Source organism: Poecilia formosa, unplaced genomic scaffold (genome assembly GCF_000485575.1).
Source record: "Poecilia formosa unplaced genomic scaffold, Poecilia_formosa-5.1.2 Scaffold416, whole genome shotgun sequence".
Lineage (NCBI taxonomy): Eukaryota > Metazoa > Chordata > Actinopteri > Cyprinodontiformes > Poeciliidae > Poecilia > Poecilia formosa.
This window is the reverse complement of record NW_006800355.1, coordinates 179313-195392: the sequence shown is the minus strand read 5'-3', so window position 1 is coordinate 195392 and position 16080 is coordinate 179313. Positions and strand designations below refer to the sequence as shown.

Here is a 16080-nt window from a genome sequence, read left to right as displayed (position 1 = left end):
TTCACTGTTTTTCTACTCAATTAGAAAATTGCAGTCGACTGCTTAAGTATCGCTGGCTTTTTGTAAAATGATCACAAATGTAATAATTTCTTTTATGCTCATGGATAAAACCATTTTAAAAATGTTTTAAAATTGGACCAGTGCTTTAACTTTGTAGACTTTAATGGGGTTTATTTTCTACAGATGTTTGGATTGGTGGTAAAACAGCACCGTTAGCTTCACTTAAAACAAAATGTAGGAATTATTTTAAACTTAAATGTTATTTATGGTTTTCTTTTATGTACAGTTGCAATTTTGGCAGCTGAACCAGTTAAAATGGACAAAATCCATGTTGCCTAATTTTTGTTTCAAACCTCAATTAATAAATTGATTGAAGTTCTACTTTGGACTTAATGAAAAGAAAATAATCAAATGGCTTTTAACATTAATATTTAAAAACTCCCAAAAAAATATTTTATTGACGGTTGTGTTTTTTAACATTTCTCATAACGCTTATTTGTGCAATTGTTAAAGTAAACTCTCCATAGGAGCTTTTTTGTTTTATTAAGTTTATCAGAATGAGAAATCCCATTAGCAGACTGCATCTTGTCAAAAGGTTTAGTAAAGATATGGAAAGGTTCTTGGCAATAACATGAATAATTTTCTTATTCTTTCATTTTACGTTGAGTTTAATTGCAAATTAATTTGTGTTTTATGTGCATCGTGGAAAGTAACAAGCAAGTCCAGGCCTTTTCCTAGCAAAAGTCTGACCAGTTAAAGTTCACAACCAGTAACTGTTTCTGTGTAATTAAATATCTTGAAAAACATTTCTGACTATTAGTTGATGCAAAGGTTGTAAGAAAAGTGTTTAGTTCACAGTAATAAAGTCGATTTGAATGCAATCCCCCCCCACCACTGATTTTACAAATTAGTCTTTCTTTAAAAAAAAAATCCATTTCACCCTTAAGGTTATTAATTTGTGGTAAAAATGTATAAAGATGGCCTTATTGTTGTGCAACAGTGTGAAACACTTAGTCGTGCATCGTGTGGACTCACAGGACCGGGGGGGAAACCAGAACAGTCTCTGGTTTGTTGTTGGAGGCTGATTTTGGTCAGAGATGGAGGTAAAATGAAGAACCACAGTCAGAAGCATGATGATGAGCTCATACTCAGTAGATCCACCACAGACACAACACACCCGCAAAGACGGCAACATCCGGAGGAACCAGACATGTGATGACTCTGTTTGAAGACAGATTCTGCTCGCGTGGTTGAAATTCATTTTATTTTAATTAAAATACGCGAGTCCTCTTTATCTCCCTGCTTTGCAGAGGAAGGATGTGTTTTATGGGAAGGGAGCAGCTGTCTGTCTTTAAATGGGTGTGTGTGCCCACATGGCAGACAAATGGCAGCCTTAGTGACAGGCCGAGTCAAGCCGACACCCTCGACGTCTCCGTCCAGCTGTCCTCTCTTCCTCTCCCCTCCTTCTTTACAGGCCTGCACCTAAAGTGACGCAGTCACAGAGAGGAAACCCACATACGTCCATAACCAAATGTGATGCCCAAAATAACGAATGGAAAGTTGTTTTCCTTCTTCCTTCTTTGCGTTCAGATCTCATATCGCACATGGGTCAGATCCAGGCTGTTTTATGAATTTATTAGATTTCTGTTTCATTTTCATAGGAGTTGGTTACTCTGTCTCTTCTGTGTTTTGAGGTAGATAAAAAAGAAATGCATCACGTCAGGTTGTTCTTGTGTTAAGGTCACATGGTGCTTTATTACCACTGCGTTTTTTTAGAGGGAGTATTTATTAAAAAACACTTTGTTTCTGTGAAGCCTGTGAGTTTTCAGCTTGTGTTGACCCTTTTCTGTCCACTTCTGGTATCATTTCTGCTTTGGAGGAGCAGATGTTGCTTCTTTTTCTTATGATGTTTTTTTTTATGTATTATGAACAGTTACTAAATTAGTTGCTGATTATTTCAATAATTGATTTATGCAATTAATTGTTTCATCCCTAGTTTTGTACTTATCAGGTCTTTTTGTAAAAAGCCATACTGTGTGCGCTAGAGAAAGGAGTCAGTAGTTTTGTAGTTTATATTATCATAACAAAGACAAAACCACAACAGCTTAAACATCTAACATTAGCACAAGCAACAGAGTTGGCATTATTATTAACATTGTTTCTGTATTTTTGTGAGGAAGGGCAAGTAAAAAAATTGACCAATTACGATCACCAGTCAGTTTCTCAGAGTATCTCTATTTATTTGTTAAATGCTTTAATTTAAGGCTTTATTTCTTCAGGACACATTTGTGGTAAATTCAAACTGGCTGTTGTGACCTTTGTGTTTTTTGTTTTTTTTTATTCTGCAGAAGAGCTACATCCACAACATGTAGGGTAATTAGATGGATTTAACCTCATTGTCTCGTGTGCAGAGCTCCCTTGTTAGTCTTTCTTTACATCATTAGCAATGCAGATCATCGCAGTTGATGAGATCTGTTGAAGAAAAATCTGCCTCTGAAGGCAAAAACTGAGCGCAGCCTCGAGGGAGAAAACGGCTCAACCTTTGGCGCTGACCGCTTTTGCTCATGTTTAACCATGGGTCCTCATTAAGTGTTTGAGTGGGCGCATTATTTGCATCGACAGGCGACCGATTTACCTGAGAGAGTTGAAGGAGGTCGTTAGCATTATGTGTAGGAAAGAGCTGTTTAATCAGTAGTTTCAATCCAAGAGTCAGCAAGAAGGTGCAGGCTTATTTAAAAAGATGCGTAGTAAGTTGTTTTTTTTTTGTTTTTGTTTTTTTAAAGGATTGTTTTAAATAAATGAATGTTATAAACAGTTATTGTACTGCAGAGGGTAGTACTTTAAGTTCTTGTTTTCTCCCCAACACTGCAGTTAAAGACGTGTTTGATTATTTTAGCTGTTTTCTGTGTGGAGAACAATCAGAGCTGTGAGCCCCCAGCAGAGCAGCATCCACACATCTGTCGGCGTGAATTATTTCCTCTTGCCCTGCTCTGTTTTTATAGCAGTAATTCAATTCCACTTCTTGTTTACAAAACTGCCCCCAGCTGCCGCAGACATCTGGCTGCCGCAGACTCGATCTCGGATCTTGCAGCTCCACTTTAACCCCGGTGACCGGACCTCACCCCACTTCCCAGGCCGGCCATAAAAACCTCATGTAGCTCGTAACCCGCCTGGCTCTTAGAAGCTTTTCTTGTCAGCAACTTGCTTTTTATTTGATCAGTGAAACAAGCAAGCACCTTGAATAGTTAGAAGGAGTAATTAATTTTGTATGATGTTTTTTTTTTTTTTCTCCCCCTGCAGGTTGCAGGAGAACAGAAGTATCACCCAGAATGCTTCAGCTGTCTGAACTGCAGGGCATTTATCGGTGATGGAGACACATATGCGCTGGTGGAGAGATCCAAACTTTACTGGTGAGCATCCACCACATCCTGCTGCATTTAAAACCTAAACCTTCAAGTGTCAAAATGCTTTTAAATCAGTTTGTTCGATGCAAATCAGAGGCCAAACAGGGTGAGCGTCGTAATTCTGTCTACGATGTGTATATTTGCTCAAAGCCGCGTTAGCAGCAGGGATGTTTGAGTGTGACTGTCACAAGACGCCCTCCTTCAAGCAGATGATTGAAAATGAAGCTCCCAAAAGCTTCAGGCGCTCTCCAGTCTTTTCGGTCGTGCCGTTTCATCACGGCGGCATCTCGCCTCACAGGGAGACACTTTTACCTTGAGTCACAACCAAGAAAAGAAAAAAAAAAAAAAGTAATTCAGCAAGTAACGCAACAGCTGTGATCTCACCATTACTGAATCATCCTGAGATCAAATGAGGCCAATGGTTTTCTACCGGCATCCAGTTTCAACAGCCGCCTTGTTAAACGGGTTTTCTGCAATTTAAGTTGAAAATGAAATTACATACGGAGCAATGAATGTGGATCATAAATTACTCTGTAATCATAAATTAGGTTAAGAGGCAGAACTGATTCCCTCGGAGGTAAATTCCCAGCACATTTCTTACACACAAAACGTCTTGTTTGTTGGCTTTCGAAACCAAGTTGCTCACGTTGAAGGTCAGCCTCCACACAATGACTGCACAGTGAGCGCCATGTGCTGGAGCCGGATCTCATCATCAGCAACATGTGATGCTTAAAGCACAGATGCAACGAGAGGCTCGGCTTTCTCTCACGTGGTTCCTCGCACCCTGCAGAGCCGCTTTGCCCAAACCTTCGATCACATTGCCCCCCCCCGTCTCTCTCTCTCTCTCTTCTGACTGCAGCGGTCACTGTTACTACCAAACCATCGTGACGCCCGTGTCACTGCCAGACTCGCCGCACTCCCGGATCCCGCACACTGTCACGCTCGTGTCCATCCCCGCCTCAGGCGAGGGCAACAACGGATGCAGAGGGCGGGGCTTTTCTGTGGCGATTGACCAGCCGCTCAGCCCCACCAACGGCTTCAGCCCGGAGCACGGACGCACCGTCAGGGTGTCCCAGTGAGTGTCAACGGGTTTTATATTTCATTTATTTTTACTGTTTTCTTTACAGAAAGAATGAAAATTAAAATGTCAAATTTTAAAAAATCATCAGTTTCCGTACTTTCTACGGCGTTTTATTGTTAAAACCAAATATTTTAATGTACTTTATACGTGATAAACCAACATAATGTAGCATGTTGCTACACAGTGGAATGGAAACCGTGCATATTGTGTTTTAGACATTTTACTCAAGTACTCTTAAATACACAGTGATAAAATCCAATCAAAAATCAGATAAATTTTAGAAAGACTTCACGTGTGTGAAGTTTAAAATACGCAAACACCCGTGAAAGTATCTGTTGGAGGATGACATCACCTGAACACGCAGTCAGAACTGCATCTGAAAGGTTTTGATGCAAACATGCTCATGGTAGAAAGTCCTAATTAAACACTGAAGAGTGCTGATGAGACGCTCTATATTTACGTTCTACGAGTGCAAGTCTGGTAAAGAAAGCTCTAGAGTTCTGCATCTCTTAACTACAGAAAAACATTTTCCTTGTGCTTCTCACTTTGCTCCGTGTTGGCTCTATCCTTTTGTTTAAATGTGCTTATTGTTTTGTTTTCTCGCGTTAACTTCAGAGTGGATCCTGACTGCATCAGCCCAGACGTAAAAAACTCCATCCATGTTGGGGACAAGATCCTGGAAATCAATGGGACGCCCATTCACAACGTTCCCCTGGATGAGGTAGAAACCACCTTCAGGATCTTCCCTCTGACATGCTGCAGCTGTTTCAGTGAAAACAGAGCCGAGTTACACTTTCTAGTGTTCCCCTGGTCCGCTCTGAAGTTTGGTCTTCATGTGAACCCGCTCTTCTTCTCTAGATCGACCTGCTCATCCAGGAGACCAGCCGGCTGCTGCAGCTCACCATCGAACATGACCCGCACGCTCAGGAGGGGGGCTCCTCGGAGGCCGAGGATCAGGTGGACGGCTGCCTGTCCACCCCGGTGTCGGACGGCCCCAGCCCCACCCTGCCGATCACCCAGGCCCCCAACCCTGACATCAGCAACCTGAAATCACGCATAATCACGTAAGAATAGCTGTTTTTTAAAAAATAAGTACAAATTATGCAGCTGCAGTGTGGACTGCAGTCAGACTGTCTTTAACTCTTGTCCCTCTCAGGCGGAGCTGCAGCATTGATAAGTCACCGGGCTCCAGCAACGCAGCATCGCCCGTCTCACACAGGAAGGACATCAATCGGTCGGAGTCGCTCCGGGTCGTCTCCAATCGGACTCACCGCATCTTCCGCCCGTCTGACCTCATCCACGGAGAAGTCCTTGGGAAGGGATGCTTCGGTCAAGCCATAAAGGTAACCCTGCTCATATGTGGTCATACCTAGAGCCCCCAGGAGGGGGCGGCATTGAGAGAAGCTGGACGGAATCTCAAAGCAGGAAGGAAAGACGTTGGTTTTAACACTTCGTGGACATTTTTTCAGTTCTCATGTCGTCATACAGATGAACGAACTCTTTACGGTTGATTCTCTCCCTTCCTGTCGCTCATCTCTTCCTGCACGTTTCTGTGTCACGTTGCAGGTGACCCACAAGGAAACGGGGGAGGTGATGGTGATGAAGGAGCTGATTCGTTTTGACGACGAAACACAGAGAACGTTCCTGAAAGAGGTGAGCACAGAGCTTGCAGGCAGCTTAGAGGTTTAATGTAGACGTTTCAGTATGTTCACAATTAGTTTGAGCACAACTTTTACAGCAACAGATTGGTGCTGGTCAGAAGCAGCAACAAGGTGCGATTTCAGGGAATAAGCGACGCCTTGCATAACCTCTGGTAAAGTTTAAGAGGGGGGAGTGCTGGCGTTCTCTTCTCCCACAAATGACGTATCTTTTCTCTCCCACACTAAACCTTAAAGCCTCCCTAGAATCTTAATTCATGTTTAGTTATAACACAGAACAAACATTTCATAAAACTAATGTGCTGTCTTTACTAAAATTACAATTAAATGCCCTTTAATATGGCCAACAAAAAGAATGTTATTCCTCTTGAAGATTTTCACCTTCAACGTATTTTATTGGAATTTAATCTGGTAAAACAGCATGAAGTACCACATTGTTGTAAACTTAAAGTACAACAATGTGCTTGTTGTACTTTAAGTCTAAGTTATGGACTTAGAGCTGGTTAAGTCCATAACCAGCTCTAAAGAGCTGGTTATGGACTTATTTAGTCCTGTTACGTTAATGCACAGATGAATTTGCTTCAATCTACACCGACTCCTTGTGGTTCCAGTCGTCTGATTGGAAATTAAAAACATCTACCCCACAATGTTTCAAATTTAATTTGTAAAATATTTTTTCCTTTGAAAACCACGCCTCATTTCTCTTCCACTATTATGGGTTTCTCACATAAATTGTGAGTTAACATGACAAAATAGAAAAAGTTTAAACAGTATGGACACTTCATTCTGTCTGTGTCCGTTATGTTTATTTAAATATCAAACAGACATCCAAGACCTCAGGATACAATCTGAGTTTATCCTTCTGCTTAGTGTTTCATCCTCACTATTGAAGCCTCAAGCACCTGTTTACCAGTGTTTCTGTGTATTTATGTGTGTGGTCGCAGCTTTTAGTAAGCGCTTGCTTTGTAATTTCCCTTCCAAGTCTCACATTACCGGGTCTCTTTTAATCTTGCTTGCAACAGGAAGACAAATGCTTGGTGTAATTGTAGCCCTAGCCTCTCAAGCAGTAACAGTGTCCAGTCTGGGCAGTCTGCGGTTGTGGCACCATTTGTAGCATCCTAGTCAGTTTATAGCTACATTGAATGTGATTAAATGAACAAAAATGTTTCCTGTGCTCAAATCTTAGTTTGCCTTTTGTTTTGGATGTTTACCATCCCGCACAATGTTACACAAAATGATTCAGGCCGACATTACTGTTGACTTTTGACTTTTTTTTTGCTCCATAACTGAAGTGACTGTTAATCCGTCCTCAGGTGAAGGTGATGCGCTGCCTGGATCACCCCAACGTGCTCAAGTTCATCGGAGTCCTGTACAAAGACAAGAGACTCAACTTCATCGCAGAGTACATAAAGGGAGGAACCCTGAGGGAAATAATCAAGAAGATGGTAAGAATGACATGGGATGGTGTGTGAGTTGTAATGAAATTATCTGGTTTTCTCACCCTTAACAGTTTTGTTTGCTGAAACCTTAAAATTTAAGTGCGATTTCTATTTGCAGGACAGTAACTTTCCCTGGAACCAGAGGGTCAGTTTTGCGAAGGACATTGCTGCTGGAATGGTGAGTTCAGAAACTGAGACGTCAATCTGAGTCCAACAGCAGCAGCAGCACAGGGTGCAATTACCGCTGCTGCCTCCCTCTAGTGGTCAACTTAGAGCAATACAAGCCTTGTGCAAATCGTTCCGGTACCTCTCAGTAAAAGTGTTCAGTTTTGTTTTTCTTACAATGAGTTCAACTTAATTTTTCTTTTCTGCTTTGAGGCAGCTTTTGATTACTCCGTTTAATTAATTAATTTTATTTTCCCTCTCCCCTGTTTTATCTGCCTTTTAGGCATATTTGCATTCAATGAACATAATCCACCGGGACCTGAACTCACACAACTGTCTAGTCCGAGAGGTAAGGAACGTTTACTCCACTCCAACATGTCTGTGCTTACACACCTTTATTGTTTAAGTGTGTTAATATTTTGTGCACTCATCTTTTTCCATGCTGAAAAACAATTTAAAATGTACAGATTCATTTTGCTTGACCTAACAGAAGAAAACATTATACATAAAACAAAATGCATCTCTGAAAATCTGGAGTTTAAAAAAAAAAATCCCAAACACTTTGCTAAAGCACAATATTTTTAAGCTTATATCTTGACCGTCACACTTACTAATAGCACTTCTTGGAATATCTGCTCGTTTAGGACCACACCGTGGTGGTGGCAGACTTCGGCCTGGCTCGGCTCATGGTGGACGATAAATGTGAAAATAAGCTGACGCAGGGAAAACTGCCGGGCCTGAAGAAGCCCGACCGCAGGAAGAGGTACACGGTGGTGGGAAATCCCTACTGGATGGCTCCGGAGATGATCCACGGTATGATGTACAGCAGAACATGTGGCAATCTGAATAATCCTGACTTTCTCTGTGCCCTTTTCCTGCTGATCTATGCTAGTAATTTATATACTAACATTATTTTATGTCTTGTTTAGGCAAAAGCTACGATGAGAGAGTGGACATCTTTTCCTTTGGTATTATGCTATGTGAGGTAAGTAGCTGTTTAGCCAGCATAAAGTATCTAATCATTTAAGCGTAAATACGTTTATCTGCATGTTTGGGATAAACAATCTTTCTCTGCCAACCAAAAGATGCATCAGTTTATAAAAGATAATCACCTCGTCCAACATTTAGGATCAGAATGCGACATCCTTGCAATGAACCCGACTTTTAAGGCAGATTTACCAAAGTGTCTCAAACTGAGGCTTTAAAGCAGACAGGGGAACCACCCAGCTGATAAAAGGAGATGTGATTGATGCTTTTTAATATCCTATCCAGTGGCTGGCAGCTCCGACCGAGTGCTGCTGTGTTTGGCTGACTTTTTCCAGACCCTATAAAAATAAAAAGTTATTTTGCCTGCGAACATGCACCTACCAGAAGCTGTGGTCCACCACTGCCGTAGGACGACTGCAAACCGTTCCGTCCTTCTGCACAGGAAGGAAGGGTTGTCCGTGGATGCAGTAATTAGAGGCGGTACCGAGTGCACTGAGGGTGACCACGCTGCCCTGGTAGAGGGCCTCATTTAGTCGGTGTCCGGCAGTAGAGTTTGCTAAATGTGAGGTCTAGCAGAAAGTTTGATTCATTATTTTTTTCCTTTTTTTTGTGTGTGTGTGTCTATTCTGCTTGAAAATCTGCCATTTTGGCGACTTCTGATGGATTTTGTCCACATTTCAAACTCATTAAATGCAATTTCCATTTCATTTTATGAGGGAATAGTTTCACTCTGCCAAAGTTTGACGTCTCTAAAAGCGGAATACATTTTTTCCAGCAGCCCTGCTGAGTTGTTGGACGGGAGCCTGGACACACATCATCCTCCTGCTCCTATGATTTGGGCTCATGGGTTTAGTTAAGTCAGTCAGAGGCCCCAGACTACGACTTCTCCAGATGGACGGCATTTTTCAGCGACTGTGTGAGGGATTAGTGAGCCGTAGAGCAAAGCCGTCCTCGTGTGGCGATTGACGGACAGATTGTTGTGGTTTGGCGGGAGCAGTCTGCTTTAGCTGGGAAGGATTTACTGGTTTCCAGTAGAAACTCTTCAGACACCTCCATCTTCAAATCTTCTCACTCGTGTTTTTAACCTTTTCCCTGTTTTGCCCTCTGCAGATCATTGGTCGGGTCAACGCAGATCCAGATTACCTCCCCAGAGCGATGGACTTTGGGCTGAACATTTCTGGCTTCCTGGAGAACTACTATCCTCCCAAATGTCCCCCTGCCTTCTTTCCTATTGCTGCTTTGTGCTGTGACCTCGATGCAGACAAAAGGTCAGAAATCTCCCAAAAAATGTGCACTGAAATCAGACTTAAAATATTTAATTACCTGGGTTTTTGTCTTTTTGGAAAAGTTTTTGTCCTGTTTTTACAACCTTTTCAAATTTGTCGCTAGAGGTTAAATTGATTTTATTGTCCAAAAGCAATAGATACACAAAAATTCCAAATTGGATATCCAAGAACTAACAAGGTTATAGCTTTATGAACTCAGCTTTAATTCATAAATTGAAGATTTGTATGGTGATTTGTCCAATGAAGAGGAGAAAGTTAAAAGAAATGTAGCTGAACACAGTAAGTTTAAGATCCGTCCATACCTGCAATTTGCCACAAATGAGAATATGAAGATGTAATTAAAGTAACTGTATATTTTAAGTTTTCATTTTTGACCATCATTGTTACTCTGATACTCACCAGCAACGGCGACTTCCTCATCTCCCAGTGATTATAGTCTAAGATTATTCAAAACAAAGTGAATGGAAGCAGCTGTAAATCTCATCTTTTTGGTCTAAATGTTCCTTTTTGCTCGCAAATCTGCTCTTTTGACTTTTTAAGTTATGTATCTGTTAAATACAATATTTGCTTTTAAGTGACAACATCTACAGCAGCACTGAATTCTGATTTCTAAAAGTATTTAGATGGAGGAATTAAAACTGTTAGAAAATTCTGGGTGAGAAAGGCTTTTGATGATGAATCCAAAGGTAATTTTTCCTCGTGCCCTTTGAACTTTACAGACCTGCATTCTCTAAACTGGAGGAGTGGCTGGAGAACCTCAAGATGCACTTGGACATTGGTCTGCCGCTGATGTCCGAACTGGACCAGTTGCACAAGGCCTTCTGGGAGCACCACAGCATCCCGCGTCCTGAGAACGGCCTGCACACTCATCCGGAGCAACCCGAGTGAAGCGCCGCGAGAGGAGTGGCAACGTTGGAGTTGACCCCTCAGGAGACGGTGACCCCACCCGCCTCGGGTGGCAGAACGCTGCTGGAGGAGACTTTCTAATGACCCGTCACGACTGAAGCAGACGACACTGGTTTTAGCTGGCACAGGCCAGATGAAAAGACTCAGGGGGAAAATATGAATTTGAAAAGCCACCAGTGTGTGATGCCTGCACACACACACACACACACACACACACACACGTGTACACACACACATTCTCACTATAGCTGCTTCTGAAGCTAAAGTAAACTATATCATATGCAATCAGAAACAAATTTCACGTAACGCTTTAATCGCATACATTTAGCAGAAGTGGTCCCACTAGAGAATACTTACTGTGCTTTTTACTGTAGTGTGCAACTTTACATGCAAAACATAGCAGCAAGCCTTCAGCCGCGTCACTTCACGTCTCCAGACCGCATGGTGCAGTTTGTGTCTGCAGACATTTGCTGCGTTTGGTTTTCTTTTGGATCTCAGAACAGAACGTACTAGAGATGCAAGCAAAATGCAACGGACTCCCAGCGTCTGAGGGACAGTTTGTAGACCTTCTTGTGCAAGTGAAGTGAAACTTTTCAAGCTTTAAGTATCCAATTGACAAATGCATGGATGTAAATAACGCTGCCAGGTCAATTCCCGCTTCAGTGTGCCCCTCTGACCCCATTCAGTCATGAACCGCTTGGAGTTGCTCGTCTCTCCTGTTTATACTGTAGCACTGAATTTATGGTAAGGTACACGTCCTACATTTGGTACGTCTCCTCTCCGTTTAGAGTTCATAGCGCATCCCATTCATACTAACACTCAAATACATTATGTGTACATAAGTGGCAACTTTGTAAATTTTTTAAATATTGTAAATGTACAGACATATTTTATATAAGTATGTTACATCGCCATATTTTTATTGGCTGACTGGCTAAAAGGAGACCGGAGGTTTCACTGCAGTTGAAACGGCATGGCAATTTTTTTTTTTTTTTTTTAATTTGCGTGTTGTCACTGAGTCAGGGTAAATGCTTCGAGACCATTTTCAAACACCTAAAGACCTATGCTAAAAATCATTTTAAAACAACAACAAACAACCTGAGAACCAGTTCTGATAAATGTACGCATTCACTTTTCAACCCTTCTGCAGTTAAATCAAACATTGCAGCTACAGTGCCTCAATGAGTATTTATACCATAAAGTTTTTCACAATTTGTCGCTTTAGTTTGGTAGGATTTACTGGTTTCCAGTAGAAAGGCTTCAGAACCATAAATTTTAATGTATTTTATTGGGATTTTAAGTTGATGGACTAATTGGACAACAGTTTTTACCAACTTTGCGCATTTACCGACTGAGATCTTTACCCATTTTTCTTTGCACAATAGCTCAAAATCAGCCAGATTAAAAACCAAGTACATGGTATCCAATTCATTTCAAAATGCTTTAAGAATCCCAGAGACAAAAAAAAATTCAATAGATGTAAATTTTATAGCTATCATCAATTTTCTCAATTGGATTTAGGTCTGGACTTTGACTTGTAACACATGATGAAGCTGCAGCTTTGACTTTACGTGTAAGGAAGTTGTGCCGCTGAAATCCTCCACTTTTTATTAACCTCTCCCAAAAAAGTCCCAATTTAAGACATTGAAGTTTCTGTTTGAAAAAAAAACTTAAGGGGTGTAAATACGTTTGGAAGGCACTGTACATTTTCTGATCATCTCTCTTCCCCACACTGGAAAAACAGCTAATAATCCATGCTCTCATTTCTGATGTACTGTATCATAGTGAAGGTGTTACATCACCAGGTACTGCCTCATCTGTCTGTCCATGTTCCCATCTGTCCTCCTGAGGATCAACCCCTCTGTCTGTTTACATATAAGATGTGCTGTAAATATCTCTGTGTATATATACGCGTCTCTCTCCTCAGAAATAATCTCCAGCACTGTCAGATTTCTGCGGCACCTTCTAACAAACCGTCTCTCTGTCTTTATTCTGCGAATCTTTTAGTTTCTTTTAAATTTGCTGCATGATGTAGTGGCCAGGTCTTCTCCGCTTTTACTCCAAGCTACTTTAGTCTATAAACATTGTTGGGTTTTTTTAATAAATAAAATACACATTTGGAGTAAAAGATTTAAAAACAAAGTCAAGCAAGAAAAGCAGGGCTGAGTAGAAAATGTAAAAAAAAAAAAAAAAAAATCTGTTTTTCTATATCTACCCTCTGAAACTCTTTTGTACACATTTGAGTACTTTTGTTTGCACTAAGTGGCCGATCTGGGCCGCGACTTCTTATTTCTTTTTTCTCTGGGCTACTTGTGATGAGGAAAATGATCAATGTCAGTTCAGGTTGATATTTGAATGCAAGCCACTGACGGAGCCTTTCAACTGTTAAAAAAAGGGATCTGGTAAGTTCAGCCTCTCAGTAGCAAATTGGACTTATTTAATTATTTAGATGCAGCTCAAATTGAATTAAAATCTCATATGCCATGCAATATAGTCCTAGGCGCAGAAAGAGCTAGCTGGGTTGCATTTCAGTGATGAAATGCTGGTGTTTTTGCTACTGTGAGGTTGTGATGACCCAGTTCTGCCTGCTGCCTACAGACCGGTCCTTTGTGAGTGGTGTTCTGTGCCGTTTCTGACTGCTTGCGATGCCCACGGAGGCTGCAATCACTCGTTCTGATAGCTGAGCGCTTAAACCTCACCTCTTCCTCACCTTAAATCTTTTTGGCTCAGGGCCATAATTTTTTCTGGAGCTTTTTCCTCAGAGCTTAACAAGTACCCACCGGTAACAAGCGAGACTGTGAGGAGCATGTAAACGCCTGTCACTCTGTAGGGGTGGGGGGGAAGCTTTCCCCCATTTCTCACATGCATGCACACACAAACATGGCGCCGTGTTTCCTTCACCGCTCCTTTCTGAGCCATGTCGAGCATGTTAGATGTCAGTGAGGACGTGTTGATCGCCGAGAATGTCGCCGCAGCACTTCTTCGCAAAGGATCGTTACCTCTGAACAATGCTGTGCCTTTGTTGTAAGCTAGCCTTGCCAACGACTCGAAAACATGAACTGATTTCCTGTTTGGTTCTTATTTTAATGCATCATCGGTGCAAGCCTGATTCAAGCGAACTGAACATCTGAGTTGACACCATGACGTGTAAGATTTCATCTTGCTCTGTATCATATTTATATTTTCCGGATCTCCATTGTCAGTTTTGATACTTTAATATTATATTCTTTTTTTTTTTTTTTTTTTATTTTTTTTTTTTTTTTTTACACAAGCTGTGAAAAATGATTCTGCACTTTAATCCTGAACATTTGGACTCTGAGGAGGTTACTGTGGGTTTTTTTTTTTCCTTTATTTTTTGTCACAGCTGAAAATAAAATGATGCTTCTTAAACAAATTCAGACGTTTCATGTCTTTTCTTTTGCTTTAAAACAAAAAGACATTATGTGAAAGTTATATCTATCTACAAAATGTGCAGCTACATCATAAAAATACTCATTCACCTGGCAGATTTGGGTTTAAAGTCTTTTTTATTATGTCACCAGCTTGTTTCTTCCTGCTGAAAGTACTATTGAAATTTTTGAAGTGGCCAAGATGGAATAATAAGAAGAATGATTTGTAGTGCCAATGAAAATACTTCAATTGATTAAGAAGATTATGTTTCTTTTACATTCGTTTGCATTTCCTATCAGACCCAAACTACTTGACTGACTGAAAATCCTGGCAGCAAAAGAAGCCACACTAGAACGAACAATACAGCTGGGATTCTGTGGGATTTCCAGATCCAGACCAATAACAAGGTGATGGTTAACCAAACTGGGCATTGTGGTGGTGGCGGACAAAGCAGAAAAGGGTGCTGTAGCGATGCAGCAGTCCCTAGTGATGGCAGCGTCAAGAACACAGGAAGCCTGAGAAACACCAGGGGCTAAAAGAGGAAATGGAGACGCTGTGGAGAATCCTCGGTGAGACCTCAGTGGTTCCAGTGGTTGTGGTGCACATGGAGCTGAAACTCCCAAACTGGAGCAGTCAGTGGCTGCAGCAGACTCCAGGGAACGACCTCTGTCCAGAAAAGGGCAGTCACAGGAACAGATGAAATATTTCAAGGAATCCTCAACCTGGCAGCTGCCTGGTAGAAAACCTGAACTCGAAGCAGAACTTCCTGAGCGGATAATCGATCCAGAGTGATAAACGCAGTGTTTGTGTTATTCCTGCTCTAGAAAACAGGTGGGCGTGTTGTGAAGCTGACCAGCAGATGTCAGTCTCCACTGTTATTTTTCAACTGAAACGTTCATATTAGCTTTGACGTTTTTTAACTCATCTTCTCAAGAGCCAGTGTCCTCCTGCATGTGTCAAAGAAAAATCTTTCAGGATATCTGAAATGTTCTTTGGGACTGGAAAAAAAAATCCATTGCTAATTTTTTATATCTGATTGACACCTGGACAGATCACTAGATAGAAATCATTTACAGATATCTGCAAATTCAAATTTTTTAATATTATAACGTGCAGATATTTATACATATGACAGTTGAAAGAAACTATAATTGATCAATAAAAATACTTTAATAATGAATAAGTAATGTCAATGTTTACATAATGGTGTGAACAATTCGATACAATTCCGATAAATAAAGAAAACATTTTAATTTTTTTATTGAATGATTTTATATTTCGTGTGCAACAGTCAACCATGAAGTAATTTAAACAGACACTATGACTCAGCTGCACTACAGTTTAACTGCAGACCAACCAACCAACCTGTAAAATGTCAGCCTTGTTAATTGACCTTGATGAGTAAAGCAAATAACATAAAATCTTAATGCAATACAACACAAGACTTTGAAATAAACACATGCTACAATGCTACTTTAAATTTGTAGTTTACATTTCCATTTCGAAATGTTGAGACCTGAAAAATATGAACGTGGTTTTGTGACTTCAGCAATGAGAACAGAAAGATGAGCACAGGTGTTGTTCGTTCAAATTTTATAACGGACTGCCATACATGATTACACACTACTACAGTATTCATATCTGGGTTCTGGTGGTCCAGTTTCTCCCCAGCTTTCAGGGCACACATACACGTGATCATGCTCCCATCTCGTCCACGTGCGATTGTTTTCATTCCGACGCTGCCGCTGCAGAGGCTGGTGCGTC

The 16080-nt window shown here is 41.0% G+C and overlaps 1 protein-coding gene across 4 annotated transcripts in view; it reads left to right on the top strand.

Annotated features, from left to right (window-relative positions):
- The window catches only part of limk1a (LIM domain kinase 1a), a 50449-nt gene extending 36129 nt beyond the window's left edge, over nt 1–14320 (top strand). For all 4 annotated transcript variants that reach the window (XM_007576782.2, XM_007576781.2, XM_007576784.2 and 1 more), the window contains 13 exons: nt 3301–3410; nt 4264–4479; nt 5101–5206; nt 5344–5549; nt 5642–5828; nt 6052–6138; nt 7457–7588; nt 7701–7760; nt 8031–8096; nt 8392–8560; nt 8677–8732; nt 9845–10002; nt 10740–14320. In XM_007576782.2, coding sequence (XP_007576844.1) covers nt 3301–3410; nt 4264–4479; nt 5101–5206; nt 5344–5549; nt 5642–5828; nt 6052–6138; nt 7457–7588; nt 7701–7760; nt 8031–8096; nt 8392–8560; nt 8677–8732; nt 9845–10002; nt 10740–10908 — 1722 coding nt within the window. In that variant the 3' untranslated portion in view covers nt 10909–14320. The remainder of the gene's footprint in view (nt 1–3300; nt 3411–4263; nt 4480–5100; nt 5207–5343; nt 5550–5641; nt 5829–6051; nt 6139–7456; nt 7589–7700; nt 7761–8030; nt 8097–8391; nt 8561–8676; nt 8733–9844; nt 10003–10739) is intronic.
- The last annotated feature ends 1760 nt before the right edge of the window (nt 14321–16080 follow it).